The sequence below is a fragment of the Chanos chanos genome, chromosome 6 (assembly GCF_902362185.1).
Source record: "Chanos chanos chromosome 6, fChaCha1.1, whole genome shotgun sequence".
NCBI classification, from domain to species: Eukaryota; Metazoa; Chordata; class Actinopteri; order Gonorynchiformes; family Chanidae; genus Chanos; species Chanos chanos.
The window spans coordinates 7,150,412-7,174,925 of record NC_044500.1 but is presented as its reverse complement, the minus strand read 5'-3'; the positions used below and the strand labels follow the sequence as shown (position 1 = coordinate 7,174,925).

At 38.6% G+C, this 24,514-nt stretch overlaps 4 protein-coding genes across 4 annotated transcripts; all 4 read left to right on the top strand.

Moving 5' to 3' along the window:
• The first annotated feature begins 7,572 nt into the window (after positions 1–7,572).
• On the top strand, positions 7,573–8,517 carry LOC115814922 (olfactory receptor 11A1-like). The gene has a single exon (XM_030777894.1). It carries the CDS (start codon positions 7,582–7,584, stop codon positions 8,515–8,517), a length of 936 nt encoding a protein of 311 aa, XP_030633754.1. The 5' UTR covers positions 7,573–7,581.
• Positions 8,518–12,243: 3,726 nt separating this feature from the next.
• Positions 12,244–13,161, top strand: LOC115814921 (olfactory receptor 10J4-like). Its single transcript, XM_030777893.1, has one exon. The coding sequence runs from the start codon at positions 12,244–12,246 to the stop codon at positions 13,159–13,161; it is 918 nt and encodes a 305-aa protein (XP_030633753.1).
• A 3,954-nt stretch (positions 13,162–17,115) lies between these two features.
• LOC115814177 (olfactory receptor 6N2-like) lies at positions 17,116–18,078 on the top strand. Its single transcript, XM_030776906.1, has one exon. The coding sequence runs from the start codon at positions 17,116–17,118 to the stop codon at positions 18,076–18,078; it is 963 nt and encodes a 320-aa protein (XP_030632766.1).
• A 3,842-nt stretch (positions 18,079–21,920) lies between these two features.
• LOC115814176 (olfactory receptor 52E8-like) lies at positions 21,921–22,865 on the top strand. Its single transcript, XM_030776905.1, has one exon. The coding sequence runs from the start codon at positions 21,927–21,929 to the stop codon at positions 22,863–22,865; it is 939 nt and encodes a 312-aa protein (XP_030632765.1). The 5' UTR covers positions 21,921–21,926.
• Positions 22,866–24,514: the final 1,649 nt, after the last annotated feature.

Below are 24,514 nucleotides of genomic sequence, written 5' to 3'. Positions count from 1 at the left end.
CTGACGCCCTGTCCTGGTCAGCTTCCATGCTGACGCCCTGTCCTGGTCAGCTCCCATGCTGACGCCCTGTCCTGGTCAGCTCCCATGCTGACGCCCTGTCCTGTTCCCGAGGCCGCTTCCCTGATCCAGCTCAGCCCACGTCGAGGCTGTTTGAAGAGTCTGCTCCATTCCTGTTCCCGTGCCCGTTTTTGGAAGGTCTGTTCCAGCCAACGCCCCACCTGCTCGGCCGCAGAGGGGACCCATCAGCAGCACCTTCGGTCCTCCCTCTGTGCGCCCCCCCACCCACCCGGTCTGTTCTGGACTTTTTGTTTTAGGCCGTCTGGGAGCCGCCCCTTAAGGGGGGGGGCTCTGTCACAACCTGCACCTCCATTTTGGACTTTTAGTTTGACATGTCTCTGTGCACCTGTTCTGTCTATCTCCGCCCCTCACCTGTTCCCGTTTTGTCCCAATTATTAACCTTGTTAATTTCTACCAATCCTGTGTTGCCCTGTTTAGTTCTCCCTCTTTAAGTCCTAGTGTTTTCCTTGTCTATTGTCTATCGTTGTTTGTGTTTTAGAGCACACTGTTACGCTGCACCTTTTTGTTACCAGTTTTTGTTCCTGTTCTACACCTGTATTTTCATCTTCAGTTTACTAGTAAAGTCCTCCTTTTTTTCACCATCATCATCGTGTCTTTGCACTTGGGTCCTGCACCACACCACCAGCGTGACAGAACGATAGACCAAACAAGGACCCAGCAAGACACTCCTGTCTCCCGGGCAGAGACGGTTCCAGCTCCTGACCTGGGTGCGACGGGGCTCCCTCTCTCGGTAGGTTCTCCAGCCCCTAACCCGGGGGGGGGGATTTTTTTGGGGGGGGCTCCCAGCCCTAGACCCAGGCACCACATGGACTGTGGTGCTGGGCCCAACCATCTCTAGGGCTGTGTCTGCTCCTGGGTCCCCTGTCTCTGCCACCCTGAATCCCCTGAAGCATCTTCAAGCAGTGTCACCGAAGGCCCCATGGAGCGTGCGCTGCCCAGCGCGAGGAATGCGCTGCCCGGCGCACCATGGAGGATGCGCTGCCCAGCGCGAGGAATGCGCTGCCCGGCGCACCATGGAGGATGCGCTGCCCAGCGCGAGGAATGCGCTGCCCGGCGCACCATGGAGGATGCGCTGCCCAGTGCGAGGAATGCGCTGCCTGGCGCACCATGGAGGATGCACTGCCCAGAGCGAGGAATGCGCTGCCTGGCGCACCATGGAGGATGCGCGAGGAATGCGCTGCCTGGCGCACCATGGAGGATGCGCTGCCCAGCGCGAGGAATGCGCTGCCCGGCGCACCATGGAGGATGCGCTGTCCTGCCTTGTTCCCGAGGCCGCTTTCCCGGCCCAGGTCAGCTCCCATGCTGACGCCCTGTCCTGGTCAGCTCCCATGCTGACGCCCTGTCCTGGTCAGCTCCCATGCTGACGCCCTGTCCTGTTCCCGAGGCCCTTTCCCCGACCCAGCTCACCCCTGTAGCCGACGTCGAGGCTGTTTTGAAGAGTCTGCTCCGTTCCTGTTCTTCTGCCCGGTTTGGAAAGCCCGCTCCAGTGTCCGATCCAGCCAACCTCTCACCTGCTCCGCTGCAGAGGGGACCCATCAGCAGCACCTTCGGTCTTCCCTCTGTGCGCCCCCCCACCCAGCCGGTCTGTTCTGGACTTTTTTTTTTTCTTTTTTTGGGTCGTCTGGGAGCCGCCCCTTAAGGGGGGGGGGCTCTGTCACAGCCTGCACCTCCCATTTTGTTTTGTTCTGTCTTTGTGCTCCTGCTCTGTCTGTCTCCGCCCCTCACCTGTTCCTGTTTGTCCCAATTATTGACCTTGTTAATTTTACCCAATCCTGTTTTGCCCTGTTTAGTTTCTCCTTCTATTTAAGTCCTAGTGTTTGCCTTGTCTTTTGTCTATCGTTGTTTGTGTATTTAGCACACTGTTATGCTGCACCTTTTTGTTAGTGGTTTTTCGTTCCTGTTCTGCATGTGTATTTTGATCTTCAGTTCCAGTAAAGTCCTCCTTTTTTTTTTTCACTATCATCATCGTGTCTTTGCACTTGGGTCCTGCACCACACCACCAGCGTGACATGGAGACAAAACACCTATCTTAATTGTATCTCTCATGATATCAGCAACCACAATTTTTTTACTAATGGCATTCATTTTATATTCCTATATTAGAATTGATTATTTGTCAAAGAAGTTCATCTGAGTTTAAGGCGAAAGCATTTCATACTTGTCTGCCTCACATGGTTACCTTTGTTATTTACTCAGTTACCATTACCTGTGAGGTGGTCTTAAACCGATATGAGCCTGGTGAACTGCCTTTGTTTGTGACTGTTATTTTGTCCTTAGAATTTCTCCTTATACCTCCGGTTTTAAATCCTCTTATCTATGGACTCAGTTTTCTTCAGATTCGCAGAAAGATTAGTTTCTACCTTACGAAGTACCTGATATTTAAATGCATATATCATGCTAAAAAATAAAGACACTTTTTCATTTTCATTTTCATGTCCACTGAATACTACTGCAGTGTTTACTTTTTTTGAATCCCAAAACATATTTTTATTCTAGCACATACAAAGTATGGAAGCTGAAGCATCACAGCAAAGCCCAAAAGGTATTCCAACACAGTTTTATGTTCTATGTAAATTAATAATTGATAAAGTCTTCAATCAGTGAACAAATCACAATCTGAAGTTATCAACACTGTGTCTTCCAGGGACGGAAGTAACGAATTACATTTACTCTTGTTACTGTAACGAAGTTGATTTTTCATGTACTTATACATTTTGGATATTTTTTAAAACTGTAATTTTACTTTTGCTTAAGTATGTTTATTTTGAGGTATTTTACTTTGCTACAATTTGAATTGCATCCATTGCAGAGTAAAAAAAAAGTTTCTACTACCTCGCCAACCCCAGTTAAAAAAAAAAAAAAAAGAAGTAACTAAGTAACTTGCACTCAGAGTAGATTTTAAGAAAGAAGTTACTTTTTACTTTAATTTGGGTAGATTATTACAAAAGCAATTTTACAAATGTACAATTTCACCATAGTAACAGTACTTTTACTTGAGTAAAATAATTTGTTACTGTCACGCCCTGCTCATTTCTGTTCCATGAATTTCCCATTATACCTCCAGGTATAATCAACAATATAATATTAATATAACCAACACCTTAATAAACTTAACAATTAGATTAAAAGACATAGTAGGGTGACATAACGACAAGCTTCCAAAAAATATTTCCAGCTTAACTTCAAGCATAGCTTACAACATTACCTTGAACACAACCCCCATCCCTGCAATTCCACCACCAGACAAATGAGATCAAAATTTTGCCTAATGAATCATTCATTTGTCACATGTTTACAGTAGAATATGTTATGTGCCGAAGCATACTGGTTATGATTTGAAAGAACCAATCGGTCATCTATCCTATGGTTGCACAGCTTTCTCAATTTCAACAGCCACAGATTTTCACCTGTGTCAGTTGCATAAGGATTTAACTATGCCCAGCTGAAAGACATCATATCTGTTTTCTAATGATTTGTTGAAAGAAGGATCAATTCTTTTTTTTCTGATCCTTTTTGTGTCAGGCTCTCTTTTTAATCTAAGAGTGGCCAGTATAGCCTGCCATTTTAGAAATATAGAAAGCTCAAACTTACAGATGTGGCCATGATACAAATTCATTTATTAGACCAAAAAAAAAAATCAATACTGATTAAAAAAGAGCTTAGTTTACTCAGAAGAAAAGAAAAGAATGTAATATGAGTGCTAATTGGCATGCATTCATTATTGATTACAAATCACCGACAGTGTCAAATCACTTTTTGTGTAGTTACTTTGGATTAACAATGAAATTTCAAAATGAAACATGGCAACATTACCACAAATGAAACACATCAAACAAACAAACAAACAACCAAAAAAAAAAAATAAAGATAGGGGTTAGAAGAACAATGGGGCTAATGCTAAGTATCAAAAATATGTAGTAGGGCCTTGCTGATTTTGGTTAAAATGGTTGTAATGTAGTTGTACGTGTATTTTGTGTGCATGTGTGTGTGTGTGTGTGTGTGTGTGTGTGTGTGTGTGTGTGTGTTCTTTCAGAAATGCGGCTGAAATGCTGTTAGGGCCAATGTAGTTTTGTCCTTCTGCCAAGACAGATAGAACTAATTCTGAAGTTCAACTGCTAAGGAAATAAATGTAAGGGATTGAACAGGGAAATAGGCTGTTTGTGAATGACTGACGACAGCAACAAAGCTAGAGAGTGCTGACAATACAGAAGGTAGAAAACAGTAAAAAAAAATATTGTGGGAGTACTAACTGTGTTTGACTCCTAGTCAAAGTTTGATTTTGACTTGAGTGGAACCAAGGACGTAGACTTTGGCAGGGACGGTAGGGACATTGGTAAACAACGGTTAAATTAAGGCTGGATGCAACATTTACAAGATCCCTTTAAGATCGGGTGCGACGTCTGTGTACTTCTCCCTTTAGAGCTGGATGAGACGAGAGCGTGTTTTAGCCGACGTCATTGCTTTCAAGACCCGTGAAGAATGAAGTGCATTGTGATTCGCTAAGATACATGTGGGGAAGCAAAATGCTTTGTTTGTTTGTTTTTTTTCAATGCAGAATGCTTTGTTCATTTTCTTAGCCTCCGTGTGGACTGCAAAAACGTTTCTAAAGTTGCACTTCAGGCTGTGATAAAGGCTGAAAACCTGAGCGAGGGGAGCAACATTGTTACGGTCCACACGGAAGCTATGAAAACGAAGCACTTCGTGCAAAAAAAAAAACAAACGAAGCATTTCGCCTTACCAACGAACATTTCAGTGAATCATGTTGCATTTCATCCCTCACAGGTCATGAAAATGATGTCATCATCTAAAATTCGCTTACATCGCATCTGGCTTTAAAAGGGAAAAGCACACAAATGTTGCAGCTGGTCTTAAACGAATCACCCAAATGTTGCATGCAGCCTTAATGGGTTAACCATTTCTGTACCAATGTTCCTACTGTCCCTACCAAATTCTACGCCCTTGAGTGGAACCCATGAGGGCTTTAAAATTCAACTACCTCAGGAAAGGGAGGTTGGGAGGATAGCCAGCAAGCTAGCTGTTTTCCATGCTGATTGAGAAGAGTGTGGTAGTGGACAGTTCAGGTGGTGGGGACTTGAGTTTGTGACTTGGACACTCAGTGATCTGCAACTTGACTTGAGACTCATCCTCAAAAGACTTGAGACTCAACTCGGACTCAAGATTTTGGACTTTAATTTTTTTGGCACAGTAACATCAAGGAAATGTCTGAATAGCTGGTTATCATTCCGTCCCTTATTATCATGCATAACTCCCCTCCCTTATTATGCGGCCACAAATGACTGTAAGCTCTGGCTGCAGCGACAACACTGTGACCAATCATAGTGAGCACACCTGCACTTGCTGTGCCATTTGTGATAAGCTACAGTGTGGTGTAGTGTGGTGCAGTGTGGTGTAGTGTGGTGTAGTGTGGTGTAGTGTGGTACAGTGCGGTAAAGTGTGGTGTCGTGTGGCACAGTGTGGTACTGTGTGGTACAGTGTGGTGTAGTGTGGTGTAGTGTGGTGTAGTGTGGTACAGTGTGGTACAGTGTGGTGTAGTGTGGTATCGTGTGGTACAGTGTGATATAGTGTGGTGTAGTGTGGTACAGTGTGCTACAGTGTGATATAGTGTGGTGTAGTGTGGTACAGTGTGGTACAGTGTGATATAGTGTAGTATTATGGGGCAATTAGTAGGACCCGCTTAGAACCAGTTCTTCTCTCAGAACCTTGTGGTTCCAGATGGGTTTTGCTGCGCTTAAAAATGTTAACTATGTCATCAAAATATTAGTACTATAATTACCTAATTAATTTATTATGTTGTTCATCTACAGGTTTACTGAATTCAACAAAGCAAAAAAGTGGCCAGTGCATAAGGACAGTGCAGCATTGATTCTTTTTTGACTCAGATAAGGGGTGTGCAAGCATACAACCAGGGCCATCCCAGATAGAAGGCCATTACTGAATCCATAATACAGGACCTCATCATTTCATGCAACCTGCCTGTGTCTTATATTGACAAGCCTAGTTTCAAGAATTTCAGGTCAGTGGTAGATGAGAGATACTGCCCAGTAAGTCGAGGTACCATAACCAGACGTCTGAGTGAGCTAGCAGTAGATAAAGAGTCCGAGATAAAATCCAAACTATTAAACACAGACACTGTGTCTGTGACCGTGGATATTTGGCCTGACAGGAGCATGCATGGCTTTTTAGCGATAACAGCCCACTTCATGGAAATGGAGAAAAACAGCCCATGACTGCAGACAGTTCTTCTGAGTTGTGAACGATTCACAGGGTCACACACTGGAGACAGAATAAGTGAGAAGTTTCAGGAGATATGCGAGAACTTTTATGTAAAACACAAATTAGATTACATTATCTGTGATAGTGCCTCAAATATGAAGAAAACCTTCACAGTTTATTTCCCCTCGGCTACAACTGAGAGTGAAGATGGTGAAAATGACCCGCAATTTATGGCAGGAATTTACGGAGGACGGGCAGGAAAAACATCCACGGCTGAAGCACCCTTGGGCAAGGCACTTAACTCCCAACTGCCCCCTGGAGGTAGATGTGCTGCCCTGGTGTGTATGTATATGCTCACCACTGGTGTGTATGGATACGTTAAATGCAGGGGTCAAATTCACTGCTCACTGTTCACAATGTGTGTGTGCAATCATGGAGATTTAATTTTTAATCTTTAATTCATCTAGAGGTGTATGCTGAAATATTTGAAGGTGAATGTCAAAACCTTCATGAGACCGGTCATCACAAAAAAGCTTGCAGAGAACAAACTTGCAAGAAGGAAAAAAATGAAATGAATAAAAATAAATGATTAAAAAGAAATGAAGAACAGCGCCAACAACTGTTCATTTTGACTAGTGCACAATCACAATACATAAAAAGCCTCCTCAGTTGTAGAGGTAAGAGAAGGGTACTGTAGCACACCATCATAGCTCGAACATATTGTCCTGTAATGTTACTTACTCATGCTGACTTCTAAAGGCAGTACAACATACATTTTAATACTTATGAATTTAGTTTTCAATTTTAACTGTGTCTGTAACAGATACTGTAGATCATTATATCCCAGAAGAATAGCAAAGCATTTTATTGAAAACATTAACTAACGAACATTAAAACAGAACATAGAACAACAAAATAAATTAACTTTTGCGATAGACTGAAAACATAGTGGCACTCAAAGGACATTTAAACATATGTTATTTTATCAAAGCTTACCACCTTAAAATGATTTCTTTTGTACATGCTGACTGTGCTTGGTAAGTTTCCTCTATGGTATTCTTTTATAATTTATCATTGCATAAGATGCTTTCAGAAATATAAGACATGACAATCTGAGATGGATAATGTATTTCACTCCCTTGAGTTATGTAACATTGATTTAAAGCATTAATGTGTGACAGAATGAAATGCTAAATATCTAAATAAGTTTTTATCTGTTAAGAAACTAGTAGGATAAAACCATGATTTTCTCTTATTCTTCAAGCCACAATGGAAAATTTAAGCAATGTTTTAGTGTTCACTCTCTCTGGTTTTAATGAAACAATGGAGGTACGATACATGCTCTTCAGCATAACCATTTTGTGTTACATTGTAATTCTGTTGTCTAACATCACCATTATTTTCACCATTATCTCAGACAGAAAACTACATAAGCCAATGTACATTTTCCTCTGTAATCTGTGTATTAATGCCCTGTATGGAACTGCTGGCTTCTATCCCAAATTCATGTTTGACCTACTGTCTGAGTTTCAGGTGATTTCATATGCAGGATGTCTCTTACAAACATTTGTTATATATTCATCTGCTTTATGTGATGTTTCCATTTTAACAATAATGGCATATGACAGGTATGTGGCAATATGTTGGCCATTAGAATATCACTCTAGAATAACAAATCACACGATTATAAAATGTATCATTTTTTCCTGGCTTACTCCACTCTTTTGCATTGGCACATTAGTTGCTTTAACAACCAGACTTACTTTGTGTGGCTCAGTTATTGATAAACTTTACTGTGAAAACTGGGCAATTGTGAAGCTGTCATGTTCTTCTACAATGGTAAATAATGTAACTGGATATTTTGTAATAATCACATATTTCTGCCATGCATTATTTATTTTTTGTTCATACATCAGACTAATTGGTGCATGTCAGAGGTCGACTGAAAATAGGAGTAGATTCATGCAGACTTGTATTCCACATCTGGCTGTCCTGTTCAATTTTGCTGTTGCTTTGCTATTTGATCTAATGTACAGCAGGTATGGATCAAGAACTTTCCCTCAAGGTTTGCGTAATTTCCTGGCTTTGGAACTCCTTTTTGTTCCTCCAATTGTAAACCCTATTATTTATGGACTTAAACTTACCAAAATACGCAAACAAATTATGAAGTTGTACTTGAGAAACAATGTTTCCCAAACTGGCTGACTAGTTGTGAAATGGAATCTCTGCTGTACAACGTTGTGTGCATTGAATGTAGGTATGCAGTTACAAATTCTTGACTGTGGGCATCCCTAGTTAACTGGTAACAAACTAGGGACGGATTCTTTTTTATTATACTGTTAAATAGCATTGACATGATGTAATCTCTAGTAGCAAATGTATCATGTAATCGGCAAAGCACATTCATAATTAATGTATTTTGGTTTTTAAACATAAGATCTGTTTTGTGGAAACTCTTTAAGATAGTCCCCATAACTGTGCTTTTACAAATAAAATCCTCTCTCCAAAAAGCAAGTGACTTCTCCTTTCTTGATTTCCTGATTTTTGGAGCCAGAGAGATTTAGCTATGTTCACAACAAACACAAGATTGAACCGATTGCCATTATGTCCACTCTCACGCGCTCACTCACTCATTATCTAAGCTGCTTGTTCTAATTCGGGTGCTTGAGCCTATCCCAGTGCCCACTGGGCAAAAGGTGGGGAAACACCCACCACAGGGCAGACACACAGACAGACACACTCACACACCTAGGGGCAATTTAGTGTCTCCCACAATCCAATGTCTTTGGGCTATGGGAGGAAACACACGCATACACGGGGAGAACATGAAAACTCCACACAGAAAGGACCCTAGCCACCCAGCCGGGAATCAAACCCGGGACCTTCTTGCTGTGGATCAGCAGTGCCACCCACGGTACCACTGGGGCCCTCAGTTAAAAAACAAATAAGCTGTAATCCTCACAACGAAGCCAAAAATTCATTTTGGTCCTCTAAGCAAGAAACAATTTATTCTTAAATCATAAATTCTCATAAGTTCCAAAGGTTTCAAAGTTCTAAACCTGAAAATTTCATTCAGGTGCAGTGGACAAAGTATGCAGCAATTTGACCTGGCAACCAGTGCAAGAGCTTAAAACATACGTGCAACAACTTAAACCATATACAGCATATACAACATACAACATACAACTTGTAGGCCTACAATTTACAATAGATACAGCATATATTACATACAATACAGAACATATACAACATGGACCACATACATATTGCATACTATCTACATAGAGAGTGGGGGCAGGGACGTGTGGGTGGTTGGGGGGATTGGAGGATCGATATTGTCTCCAGGTCTTGCACGACTTATTGGACAGAGACAGTGCTTTTGGGAAGAAACTACGCAATAGCCACATGGTACTAATCCTAGTAAAACAGTACTATTTTCCACAGGCGAGTTTCTGGCTAGCAAAGTCCCTGCTCCAGTCTTTCTTGTCCTTCAGTTATGCTCAACTGACTCTGCTTATTGATGTGCAGAAAAGAGATGAGAAAAATCAAGTATTGACACATCGTACAGTCAGAATGACAGTCTAAAATAACCCATAAATATACCAGTTAAACAAATGCATAGCAAATCAGGTTCCTCAAGATTTTTCCATATGTGACATCCCAAAGTGACTGATTGGTTCTGTAACTTATGTGACTTAATAGTTCATCACCATATCAATACTGTTTGCCACAGAGTGTCATTATAGACAGGATAGTTTCAGTCCAGGATACTGGCTCACAGAATCATGATTGGGGCGGTGGCACAGTGGGTAGCGCTTCACAGCAAGAAGGTCTCGGGTTCAATTCCCGGCCTTTCTGTGCGGAGTTTGCATATTCTCCCTGTGTCTGCGGGAGCTCTGGTGTCCTCCCACAGTCCAAAGACATGCAGGTTAGGTGAATTGGAGACACTAATGAATGTGAGTATGTTTGTCTGTGTGTCTGCCCTGCCTTTCGCCCTATGAGCGCTGGGATAGGCTCCAGCACCCCTGCGAGCCTAATAAGGATAAGCAGCTTAGATAGTGAGTGAGAATCATGATTAAATCTTTTCATTATATTATAACTTTGGTTGCTATCCAAAAGTGCCCCACAACCCCCCCTTCCCTATTTAACAATAAATTGTTCTCCCTCAGCATCCCTCCCACTCACAAAGAGGAATAAAAATCTACAGACTAACACTACTGACTTGTCCCGTCTTTGTAAATCAGGGTTAGGATTTACAAACTGGACCAAACAAGCTTCGTTACATGCATACTGTATGGCAGGGATGGATTTAGGCATGGACGACATGGGCAGCTGCCCAGGGCAGCATATTGCCGGGGGCAGCACAAGGGCACCCGCACAAAAAAAAGAAAAAAAAAATCGTAATGGTGACATTTGTGCAATCAGTTTTCTGCTGTCCATTTGTATGTGACGTCAATGATATCATGTCAACGTGTGGGTCAGTTAACCTTGTCAGAGTGGACGCCCACCTTTCTTTAGCTGATCCATATAAACTCTGGAAGAGAACAAGCAGAAACACATTCTCGCTTGTAAGCGAAGGTGCTCATAGCCAGCCCAATCCACATTATTTTAGAATTAATGTTTGACTCCCAGTTATGATGTCACTCTGTACCACCAGCCAATCTTATGTCTAGATTGCAATGTATGTAACGTGATAATGTTTAATAAGAAAGATACGCACACTAGCTGTGCACAATGTATTTTGTTGATTTGGGAAATTGGAATGACCAACAGAGATTACTTGACTGTAAAGCACAATTTCTTTGTAATTCCCTCTAAAGTGCGCTACCCTTGACACTGAATATACCTGTCCCACTGCTTTGAAGGCCCCAGCTCTCCAGCTCCGTTGTCTGTGTTTTGACAGTTGTGATTGCTTCAAATTAGAAATTGCGATGTAGCATATGCTATGACCTCCTGGAAATGCCACTGTCTTTAGGCTTTCTGTTTCTGTCTCACACTGTGGGAAAATGATGTATTTAGCTGCCAGAATTAAGAAAATTTTCCCCATGGGAGGATGCCCCCGGACCCCCCTACAAGTCTGACCCCTGTGTTCTTACTCCCTCTTCACTTTGAAACTTGTTTCGACGCTCCTAGTCTGCACACCACCAAGGTGAATTGGTTTAGTCTTGACTCTAGGTCTGCTGGGGCTTGGGCAATGTATTGATGTTCCAAAAGTGCCAAATCAACACAAGTGGGTATTTGTCTTTGTTATTCCTTTTGGTATTATTGTTGTATACATTGCTATAGTTATACAGTTTTAAATGTTAAGATTATTTATATGTGTTGATCCAAAAGTCTGCATAAAAATAAAAAATTTAGACTTAGTGAAGAATGGTCCTTTTTTTTCTTTCAGTGTGTGTGTGTGTTGGCGGGGGGGGGGGGGGGGGGGGGGGGGGGTGTTTGGCGAGTGGTGCACTGGAGGGAGGTCCCGCCCAGATGCCATACAAACTAGAACTGCCACTGCTGTATGGCCTAATTAAAACCCAAAGTAGAGGTCACATGACATTGAAACAATACATATATAGTGCAGCGCAGCACAGCAAAGGCTACTTTTTTCTTTCTAGGAAAAGTAAGTGCTCTCCAACTATGCTACAGCCAGAAACTGTACCAATGGTATAGTAAGTGCATTATATGATCTGTGTGGAAAAGTTACAGTGGTATGCTTATTAATGGGTTTAAATATGAATGGTCTATGAAAGCTTAACTGAATAACTTCATTTGTGCATTTAGATTTTTAAGGAGAATGGTCTGTCTTCCTTGAGGAAATGGCAGATACATGAAATAATGAAAAACAGATTCTGGATTTTGTTTCATCTTTAGGGGAATGAAATTTAATGGAAAGCATAAAGGAAGATGGAAAATTATTCTGCTCCAATAATTTTACGCTTTGTCATGTATGAAAATCAAGGACACTTCCGATACATATTTTTCAGCTTGGGACTTACTTTATACTGTGCTATTTTATCTTTCAATGTGATGATTATTCTGATAATATGTGTGGAAAAAGCATTGCATCAGCCCATGTATATGCTCATTTCTTGTTTATCGTTGAACTCTCTCTATGGCACTGCTGGCTTCTTCCCAAGGTTTCTCACTGATCTTATCTCTGAATTGCATACAATCTCTGTATTAGCTTGTCAGATTCAGACCTTTGTCATTTACAGTTATGTATCATGTGAATTTACAATGTTAACCTTAATGTCATATGACAGATATGTGGCGATACAAAAACCCTTACTATATCACAGCATCATGAGACCTAAAGTTCTTTTCAAAATGATAATTGCTGCCTGGTTATATCCCATTTTATCTATTGGTCTTGCTGCATTTTTGAGTGCAGAATTAACTTTGTGTGATGACAAGATCACCAAGTTGTACTGTAGTGGCTGGTCAACTGTTAAAATTTCTTGTGGAGACAAAACACCTATTCTTATTATAAGTTTCATTATATCAGCAGCCACAATTTTTTTACCAATGACATTCATTTTCTATTCATATATTAGAATTTTGATTATTTGTCAAAGACATTCATCTGAATTTAAGACTAAAGCTTTTCAAACTTGTCTGCCTCACATAGTTACCTTTGCTATTTACTCAGTTACCATTACCTGTGAGGTGGTCTTAAACCGATATGAGCCTGGTGAACTGCCTTTGTTTGTGACTGTTATTTTGTCCTTAGAATTTCTCCTTATACCTCCAGTTTTAAATCCTCTGATTTATGGGTTAAGTTTTCTTGAGATTCGCCAAAAGATTAGTTACTACCTTACAAAATACCTGATATGTAAATGCATGCATCGCGTTGAAAAATAAAAACACTTTCATATCCACTTAATACGACCGCAATGTTCACCTTTTTCGTTGGAATCACAATACATACATTTATGTAGTACATTCAAAACATGGGCACTGAAGCATCACAGCAAAGCCAAGGAAAGCGCCCCGAGGCAGTTTTACAAGTTTTATAAATTAATAACTGATTAAATCTTAAATTAGTTAATAGATCACAATCTGTTGTGACAACCCTTCCCATCAGTGAGTCCCTGCTAAATTAATATGCATGATTTGTTTGTTTCCTCCAAGTTCTCTCGTCAATTAGCTTTACCAAGCTCTGTTACTCCTTTACTTATTTCAGTACCTTGTTTGATTGATACTTTCTCCCGTTCTGGTTTGTGTTTGTTTTTCTATAAGTTGGTTAATAAAATCTGCCACTCCGCACTTGCGTCCTGCCCGTTGGTGATTCCTGACATGCAGGTAGATATATTTCTTTCTTTAGTTCTGGCTTGTAAACGAGGGAGCTCATAGCCAGCCAGTAATGGTTTTTATTGAGTTTTCAATTTTCATTCAGCAACGTATTGATATGTGAAGTGATTGACATATTCATTCATTTGACAAACTGCTGTTTGACAAACTGTCACTAGGCAACGCAGAAAGCTACCATTTCTTTCTTTATACTGTTTTTGTATTGTGTTTTAATGTTACAAGTCGGCGAAGGTCCTGAAAATGTTTTTGTTATTGTCATGTACATTTTTGGTTTCACACATTATAATTTTTAGTAATTATTATATCAACAGGTGTTTTTTGTAGGAGCTGGTGAAAGCAAAAATAAAATGTACAAAGGGAATTTGTGACGTTCGCTAGCATTAGGCTACATTTGACTACTTTGATCATGCTAATAAGAGAACTTCTTATTCCATTAAAATAACCTTCCTACTCCAATACACAAGCTCAGTTAAAGTAAACTAATTAAACAGAACAACTTATGTAATGTTTTTTCCCACTACCAACCTGACAATACAGGGAATAAATAATTAGACAGGGAGACATGGTTTCACCTCACGAAATCCTCTGGAATAATGAGATGAGATCGCTACTTGCACATATATACACTGACAGGCAACCTACTGCTGGTGAGGAGTAAACACAGTAGGTGCATTTTAACAGCAGATTAGTGACACATGCATAATGAATGCATAGCAACCTCTTCTTAAAAGAAAATGTGACTCATTACGTTCAATCAATTCTGCCAAAAACCAAATAAATAAATAAATAATAATAATGATAATAATAATAATAATGAAAAAAAAAACAAAAAAAAAAAACATCACAAATGTGACCACACATTTTGGGCGTCACACTTGAGATGGAATCCTTTTTATTATAATGTTAAAATAGCATTGACAATGTAGTCTCTAATAGCAAATGTATCATGTAGTAGGCAAAACACATTGATGATTAATGCATTTTAGTTTTTAAACAAAGGATCTGTTTTGCAGAAACTCATTAAGATAGTCCCCATAACTGTTTTTACACATAAAATCCTCTCCCCAAAAAGGAAGTGACCTCTCCTTTCTTGATTTGCTGATTTTTTTTTTTCAACCTTTTTAACTAGTCGACATTAGATCATAATATGAAGACAAGGACATAAATAATTAGATATAAATAGAAAATTAAAATAAATAAAGAATGGAAAAATCTGTAATACCTAACTTTCAACTCCACAGGGTTGTAGCAGTTATTTTATTTTTGGAATTTATTATTATAACTCCAGTTTCAGATTCAGATCTTTTGTATGGATTCAGCCTCCTCCTCAGATTTATAGACACAGTCAAGATCAATAAAATTTATTCAATTCTTGATATCAAACAAGTGCAGAACTCTAACCAAACATACACAACTCCTAATTTTCAAATGTCTGAATACCACAAATGTACAGTATGAAGCCTAAGGTAACATTGGGTCATGTACACTACTATTAAAGGCTGATAATTAAGTTGTATGATGACCAGTTTAAATTAATAAATAAATAAATGAATAGATAAAAACAGCTGCAGGACCAGTTCGGGCACATACATTATCAATATCTGCCTCATGTTGGACATTGCCTTGTCCAACTGCAGACCTGACCTCTACAAATTCAAATTCAAATTTTATTTGTCACACTCACACAGCCATACATAGCACGACGTGCAGTGAAATGCTTATTCTGACTGTCTGAATGATAAAAAGAGCAAGATAGAGATAAGGATAAAAAATACACTATAGGTAAACAGAATAAACAGAACATAAATAGAATGTAAACAGAATATAGAGAATGTAATATAGGAGAGAAATTAAAAATACAGTAGAAAATATGTAAGAGAAGGTAAGAAATGGGAGTAAATTGCAGGTATGTGCAGTTTATGTGCAACACTTGTTCCTGCCACTAAGTCTTCATGCTGCTCTGCTTGTCTAAGAGTAAAAAAAAAAAAAAATAGTGACCGTGATAATCCTGGTATTTCATCTTTATTCATTATCAGGTTCGGAGCACAAGAGAAATCACTGGCATTCAATGTGCTGTAGTGGTGAACTTCTACATTAGGTTTATTAGCGCTCACATTAGTTTACTGCATCAAAAGGACACTAATGGACAAAAAATACTTGCGGTTTAAGATGTGCTTGACATAATTCAATCTGAGGACATGAACAGGTCAGACAATTTAAATCAGGCTTTAAATAAGCTTTGCTTGTACAAAGTGGCTATTGGAAGAGTTTGTGCATTGTTAACAAGATGAGCTGTAAGAGTTGCCTACTCACATTATATATTTAAGGACATCTCTGATGTCAGACAGCCAGTCTGATGTTACATCTTTTCAGCTTCTAGCATTAACACCTTAAATCAATTTTCATACCAATTCTAATAAATTATCACAATTTCTCAGCTTATGTCACACTGCAAATCTTATGGGATCACCTTCTAGTCAACTGCTGCAACAGTCCAAGTTGCGTTACAATACAACTCAACTCTTAAAACACTCCAGGTCCTGTAACATCACTCTCACAACATCTAAAATTGTGTGATATTAACCAAATTGACTAGGGCAGTTATAATGTTTCTCTAAGTGTGGCCTGAGAATCGAAAATTTGTACATGTAGGCTTCAGCTTCTGAACTGTCTTCAAACACACACCTTATCCACTGTTGATATTCATTCATTTACACTGATTTTGTTAGATATGGGCACATCAGATATTTCAGGTCAATGAAGCATTTTTTTTTCATTTCCAATTATTATTTGCAAATTTGTATGTATTAATACACTACTCTCTGAAGTTTTTCTAAACCCATAACAAACTCAGTTGTGACTTATTATTTACTGTTTTCACATTTGTTTCTGAATTGTAAAATTTAATTGTCATCCCTCCCCATCCTTCCCTCTAACTCAGAAGAATGAAAAACTACACATTAACACCATTTACTTATGCAAATCAAGGTTAGGACTTACAGGCCAACTCAAGCAACTAGTACACACCTACTTTATGACCTCATTAAAACCCAAAGTAGAGGTCACGTGACATATATACATGTGATACAATGTATATATAGTGTTGCACAGCACAGTAAAGGGCACTTTTTCCCTCTCAGAGAAGTGATATCTTTTCTACCTTTTACTTTATGTGTTGACAATATATTTCTATTCCACATGAACAATCCACTGGAAAATTCAAAAGTGCTCCAAATATGCTGCATCTTGAGATTGTAACTGTGTGTATGTATATATTTTTTATTTTATTTTATTTAACATTTCAAACTAAAAGAGTATGAGAGTGCTGATTTTATACGGTAAGTTTAAATACAAATGCTAAAGTTTAACTGTATAACCTCATAGGTATCCTGAAGAAATTTTTGCCTAAAATCTTTCATGTATGATGAGGAAATGATTGATGAGCTAAATAATGTTTCAGTGTTCATTTTTAGGAGAATGAAGTTATGAAATACTTAAAAGAAGATGGGAAATGGTTCTAATCCAACTTATTTTTACTTTGTCATATTTGAAAATCAAGGGTACACCAGGTATATATTTTTCATCTTGGGGCTTACTCTATACTTAACTATTTTAATTTTTAATGTGATCATACTTCTTGTAATATATGTGGAAAAAATGTTACATCGGCCCATGTACTTGCTCATTTCTTGTTTATCTTTCAACTCTCTGTATGGCACTGCTGGCCTCTTTCCAAGACTATTAACTGATCTTCTCTCTGATGTGCATACTATATCTCCATCTTCCTGTCATATTCAGACCTTTGTTATTTACACTTATGCATCATGTGAATTTACCATTTTGACCTTGATGGCATACGACAGATATGTAGCCATATGCAAGCCCTTACAATATCACAGCATCATGACTCCTTCGGTTCTTATTGGCATGACAACTACTGCACTGTTCTATCCAATGTTTTGTTTTGGTTCTCTTATAGTTGTGTCTTCAAGACTACAGTTGTGTGGTAATGAAATAACCAAGTTGTACTGCAGTGGTTTGTCAGTCCTTCGGCTTTCTTGTGAAGAATTTGCACCGAGTTATATTTTAAGTTTTATTGTAGCAGTTACAACAGTTTTTATTCCCATGGTATACATTTTATATTCCTATATCAGAATTTTAATTATTTGTCAAAGACGTTCATCTGAATTTAAGGCCAAAGCATTTCATACTTGTCTGCCTCACATAGTTACATTTGTTAATTACTCTATTGCTGTTTTTTGTGAGATGATCATAACCCGATATGAACCTTGGGAACTCCCTGAGTTTGTAATTGTTATTTTGTCCTTAGAATTTCTCATTGTACCTCCAGTGTTAAATCCTCTGGTTTATGGGTTAAGTTTTCTTGAGATTCGCAAAAAGATTAATAACTATCTAAGAAAGAATCTGATATTGAAGATTATTTTGACATTATTTAGATTATTTTAATAAATGAGAGTGCTCACTTTTGTACCCACGGCAGACATGCAATTCTGTATCTAAAAAAAAAGAAAAAAGAAAAAAAAAAAAAAAGAAAAAAAAAAAAGAAATCCTCAGCAAATAGTTTTACAAGCTTTACAAGTCATTTTGGTTTTCTTCAGGCTCTGTTAAGTGAGAGACAATTAATTCTTAAGTCATATATAAATTACAGTCTTTTGATGACCTTTCCTTGTGAAATTTTCTTTGTGAAATGTGAGGCCTTGCTTTGTCTGTACATGAACATATGGACACTGTGATTGTGTTTCTTAAGCTCTAAACCTGAAATATTTCATTCAGGTGTAGTGGATTTCTTTTATTAAAGAAGCACATTCCCCTCAGAACGAAATTCACTTTACTGACCAAATGTACGCCATACACAGTGATCCAACCTGGCAGCCACTGCAAGAGCATAAAACATATGAGCAAAAGCTTAAACCATACACAGCATATACAATATATAATATATATAATATAGAACATGTACAACACAGACCACATACATATTGCATACTATCTACATAGAGAGTGGGGGCAGGGACATGTGGGTAGTTGCGGGGATTGGAGGATCGATATTGTCTCCAGGTCTTGGACGGCTTGTTGAACAGAAACAATGCTTTTGCGAAGAAACTGCCACAAGGCACTAATCCTGGTAAAACAGTTCTATTTTCCGGGGGCGAGTTTCTGGCTAGTTCTGCTCCAGTCATTCCTTGTCCTTCAGTTATGCTCAGCTGACTTTGCAGAAAAGAGATGAGAAATATCATGTATTGCCACATCATACAGTCAGAATGACAGTCTAAAATAACCCATAAATATACCAGTTAAACAAATGCATAGCAAATCAGGTTCCTCAAGATTTTTCCATATGTGACATCCCAAAGTGACTGAATGGTTCTGTAACTTATGTGACTTAATGCTTCATCACCATATCAATATTGTATACCAGAGAGTGTCATTGTTAAAAGGATAGTTTCAGTCTTGGATACCAGTTGATCTATTCAGTTTTTCAGCCATATATATGTTCACAGAATCATGACTTAAATCTTTTCATAATATTATTGGTTTGGGCGCTATCCACAGGTGTCATGTTTTAACACATTTGTTTGAGTTGGTACATCATTAAACAGAGTTGGATTGACAAAGTTCATTGGTAAACTTGACCTTGGAAGGTCCCGTTAACTTCCTGTGCTGCTTAGATCTCTGCCTTTGTCACTCCTGATCATTTCCTCCAGTACTCAGTTATGGCACTTGGGATGTGAAATGCTCTGGCTACATTGCAACAACTCATGTCAATTGTTTTAGAGGGGGTACTTAGCTGTGAAGCCTACCTAGTAGTATATTCTGCCAAGTGGCAGACACATGGAAGTACTGTGTTTGGTTTTTAGTCATCTGCACTCTGCCTCTCTAACTCTTAACCTGGCTGAGTGTGAATTTGGCAAGGCCACGGTAACTTACCTGGGTAAAATTGTTGGCCAAGGTCGGTTGCGTCCGTTGCATTGATCATCCCATTAGTTACTTCTCCAAGAAATTCCATATACATCAGTGTAACTATGCCACAATTGAAAAGGAATGTCTAGCCCTCCTGTTAGCTCTGCAGCATTTTGAAGTGTATGTCGGGTCTAGCTCACTCCCGGTGGTAGTGTACACTGATCATAATCCAGTTGTATTTCTGTCCCCTATGCAGAATCAAAACCAGTGCCTTATGCGCTGGTCGCAAATCGCGCAGAATTACAATCTTGAGATCCGCTACAAGAGAATTTTGATGGCGGACGCGTTGTCTCCTACCTGAAAATTTTTATTCTGATTTGGTGTTTTCTATTTGTTTTACGGGGCAAGTTTGTTCTTATGGGTGGGGGTGTTAAGTGCAGTGCACTGTGTGTTTGTCTGTGTCTTGTTTTCCTCCCCGTGTTTTGCCTGCATCTCATTCTCTCTCTCTCTCTCTCTTTCTCTCTCGGCACAAGTATCCAGCTGCAGCGTGAACCAAATGCAAATCTCTATCTGGCTTGGTGTTGCTCTCCGCCTCCTCGTTCCTGATCGACCAACCAGGGATGGAGTACCACTTTCGCCTAAGCCAACGGGAGATGAGGCGGCTAAATTTAAAGTAGCTGGATGTGTTCTGTGTAGATTTTGATCTCAGTGTTTCACCCTTTGTTATGCGCAAACTTGCCTTATACTGTGTTTGACTGTGTATGGTTTACTGAGTTCGTTTTGGATTGTGGCTCGGCTCTGTTGCATTCAGCTGTCGGTTTCCTTTGGCTCTGCCACCTTTTTGTTTTGTATATTCAGTGCGTTTTAGGTGTACTTATTTTAAGGTGGTTCCGGTTTTGTTTGGTTCATTCCTTTGGCACCATCTGTCATCCTCTCTCCCCTCTCTCCCCTCTCTCCCCATCCTCTCTTCCCCTGCGTGTGTGTGTTATTGTAAATATGTTTATATATATATTTGTAAATATTATTGTTTTGTAAATATTAATAATACAATACACTTTGTTAGTACATTGCTCCCGTGTCTGTGTTTTTCCCTCTTTTTTTCTGTCAAGGCACCGTCCCAAACCAGCACTGGTGGTGGGGTTCCCTTATGCTACCTCCCTAAATCATATCACTAGACACCTTGTTCCACCTGGGACACAACACACTTATTATTCAAAAGGCAAATTTAGCCTGATAAAATAAGAGGTGCCCCTTTAGTATGAAGATTCATGAAACATATTTGAATTGAAAACTAATCATAGACAGTGTCAATTGACTTTGTATTTGGTCAAAGATGGGAAATTAATTCTCAAAATACAAAACAGCAAAAATACCACAACTGGGTAAAAAAATATATATGGTGGTTGCAGTCATAGCGGTGCCCATGTGCTATGTCCAAAGATATCAAATATATCAGTTTATGAAATCTGAAAGTGATCATCAAGATTCTCAGGAAAAAGGACATTACCCATAAGAGAACTTATCTATAAAGTGTTCATTATCCATATCAAGAAAAGTAAAAAAATAATATGTATTGAGAATTGTGTACTAAAATCTTTGAAGATGATCATGAAACATCAAACTTAACAAAAAGAAACAAAACAAAACAAAACAAAAAAAACCTACTCCAGGGCTGTTAATGAACTAACTTGTGAGGAAAAAAAAAGAAGAAGAGCACCAACTACTGTTCATTTTCATTAATGCACAACCACAGTATATAAAAAGCCCTCTCAATCTGATAGGTAATAACAAGATAGTGTAGCATAACCTCACAGACAGAGGATATTGTTCTTTGATGCTACTTACTCATGCCAACCTCCAAAAGAGGTAGCAACATACATTTTAGTACTTCATATGAATGTAGTTGTCTTGAGGGAGAGAGACAGTGACAGTTTTTACAATTTTTCTGTTGGTGTTTCAGGTTTGCCTAATAGTGATAGTGGAGCATTTTACAGAAAACAGTTAAATAGCATTGAAATTCATGACATGGGACAATAAAAGAAATTAAATTCTATTACAGATTAAAAACACAGTGGCACCCAAAGGATGCTTTAAGATTTGGCATTTTCCCAGAATACCCACCTTTAAATAAATTTGTCATAGATGCTGACTGTGCTGGGTAAGACTTTTCTATTTTATTAATTGATAATTTGTTCATTTTTAAAGGTGTTTGCAGATGTACACAACATGGCCATGTGAAATGGTTATATAGTTCACTTCCGTTAGTTATGTAATACTCTGTTAATGAATTACTGTGTGATGTAGTAAATTGTATATTGAAATTAGTTTTAATTTGTTTACAAATTTAAAGATCTAACTATGAACTGCTCTTATTCTTCCAGAGTCAAGTTACAATGGAAAATCTAAGCAGCATTTTAGTGTTCACTCTGTCTGGGTTCAATGAAATAACAGAAATCCGATACATGTACTTAAGCATAACCATATTATGTTACGTGATCATATTATGGTGTAATATAACTATTATTTTCACTGTAATATTAAACAGAAGGCTGCATGAGCCAATGTACATTTTCCTATGTAGCCTGTGCATTAATGCCCTTTATGGAACTGCAGGCTTCTATCCCAAATTCATGTTTGACCTACTGTCTAAGTTTCAGGTGATTTCATATGCAGGATGTCTCTCACAAACATTTGTTATTTATACCTCGGTTTTATGTGACTTTTCAACTTTAACAATTATGGCTTATGACAGGTATGTAGCAATATGTAAGCCGTTAGAATATCATTCAAAAATAACAAATCACACAGTTATAAAATGTATTATCTTTTCCTGGCTTGCCCCATTTTTTTGTATGGGTACACTAATTACTTTATCAGCAAGACTAACCTTGTGTGGATCAGTTATTGAAAAACTATACTGTGAAAACTGGGCGGTTGTGAAGCTTTCTTGCTTTTCTGTAACAGTAAATAATGCAGCTGGATATTTTGTGATAATTATTTATTTCTGTCATGCATTATTTATTTTTTGTTCATACATTAGACTAATTGATGCATGTCAGAAGTCAGCCGAAAGTAGAAGTAGGTTCATGCAGACCTGTATTCCACATATGGCTGTCTTGCTCAATTTCACTGTTGCTTTGCTATTTGATGTGATGTACAGCAGGTATGGATCAACAAATTTTCCTCAAGGTTTGCGTAATTTCCTGGCTTTGGAATTTCTTATCATTCCGCCAATTGTAAACCCCATCATTTATGGACTTAAACTTAGCAAAGTACGCAAACATATCCTGAGGTTATACTTGAGAAACAATGTTTCAAGAGCTGGCTCTTAATTAGGAGAGCAAATTCCTTTCGTCCCTCCAGTTTTGATCCCCATCATTAATGGACCAATCCTTACTAAATGCACCAACTAGTTATACAACTGAATTTGTGAAAAAGAGTCTTTTCATCTACTCAACACAGGTGAATAAGAAAATTATGTATGCTTACCTGCATGCTTATCTTTGAATTGTCCTAATGTTATGTGGGGTGGCAAGTACATGTTCTAGGTATGAGATTTTTTTTGTTTCATTATTTGGACATTTTATGTTATGTCTCCTGATGATTTTATAGTTGCACAGGTCTTTGTGTGTGTGTGTGTGTGGGGGGGGGGGGTACTTCTTAAAATTACTGTAGTTATGATTCAAGCTTAACAATACTGATTGCCCATCAATTTTGATATCAGTTTGCAGCCACCAAAATCACTGTCAATAATCAATATTTATTACATTTCAGAAATGAAATAAGAAGCAAGCAATGGTTCTTGATATGTAGATTGTTATGATTATTGTGTCCTGATATCACCTGCTAGACAATGAAAAGAAACACAAGAGTTACATGAAATTACCATTAAAAACAGTGTATAGTTTATTAATATATAGCAGTACATAGTTTTATCTGCATTTAAATTGCGGAAGCTGACATTTTGCATGCAAATCCATCACAAAAAAGCCACTGAAATAGCCAGTGAGTTCTCTCATATTATAGTGTTCCATCTAAGGAACCAGATAACAGGTATACGATGCTATCTTACATATTATACATTAGTTTATGTAAAAGTTTACCTGGGAAATTCATTTATTATAGCAATAACAGACCATGACAACAGAATTTCTGGGGCAGACTACAGTTCTCTTTCTCCCACACGTGATGCCTTTTAGCCAGTAATTGCAAATTCAGAGTAGCAAGCTCTAGTTCTCATGTATTTGATGAACTCATGGGACTGACATTTTTAGTCCTCTCTATGCAGCACTGGTGTGAATCAGTGAGTGTGGTTAATTTTTCATGACATCTTGGCCTTGGAGTCTGGGCTAGCATCAGGTCAGTCTGTGTTCTGTATGAATCACAGCCAGAAGGCCACCATTGTATAAGTCATATGTGATCATTAGCTGATACCAACATAGAATAAATGCAAATAATCTGAGATCTTAGCCCTAATTTTACATAGCCTTATTTCTCTGAAATAATGTCTGTAAATTAAACAAAGTAAGTAGAGACAAACATTTAAATTGAATTAAAGTAAGACAATGATATTGTGACAAATGGTCAGGAATGCAGACTCAGGTGAATATGACTGAACAGATCTTCTTTTTATTAATGAGAGTTTTCACTCAGTCAAATGCCAATGCATCAACATCTAATATTACAAACTTGCCTAGTCTTGACTACATCCCTGCTATATATCCATGTGCTCTACTGAACTACAAAACAGTGACATAAACATGTCTCAGACATTCCCCATTTCATAAAGACAGACAACAAGTACACACCATAAACAGTACAGAACATTACAGAACAATGCACAATCTCAACAAGAAAACTTCTTTACCAACTGAAACCACAACAGAAATCCACACTCAGCACACCCTGTACCATCCCAGGAAATAACGGTAACAGAACTCTGTTACAATATTATCAAGAGAATAGAAAAAAGTGGCAAGAA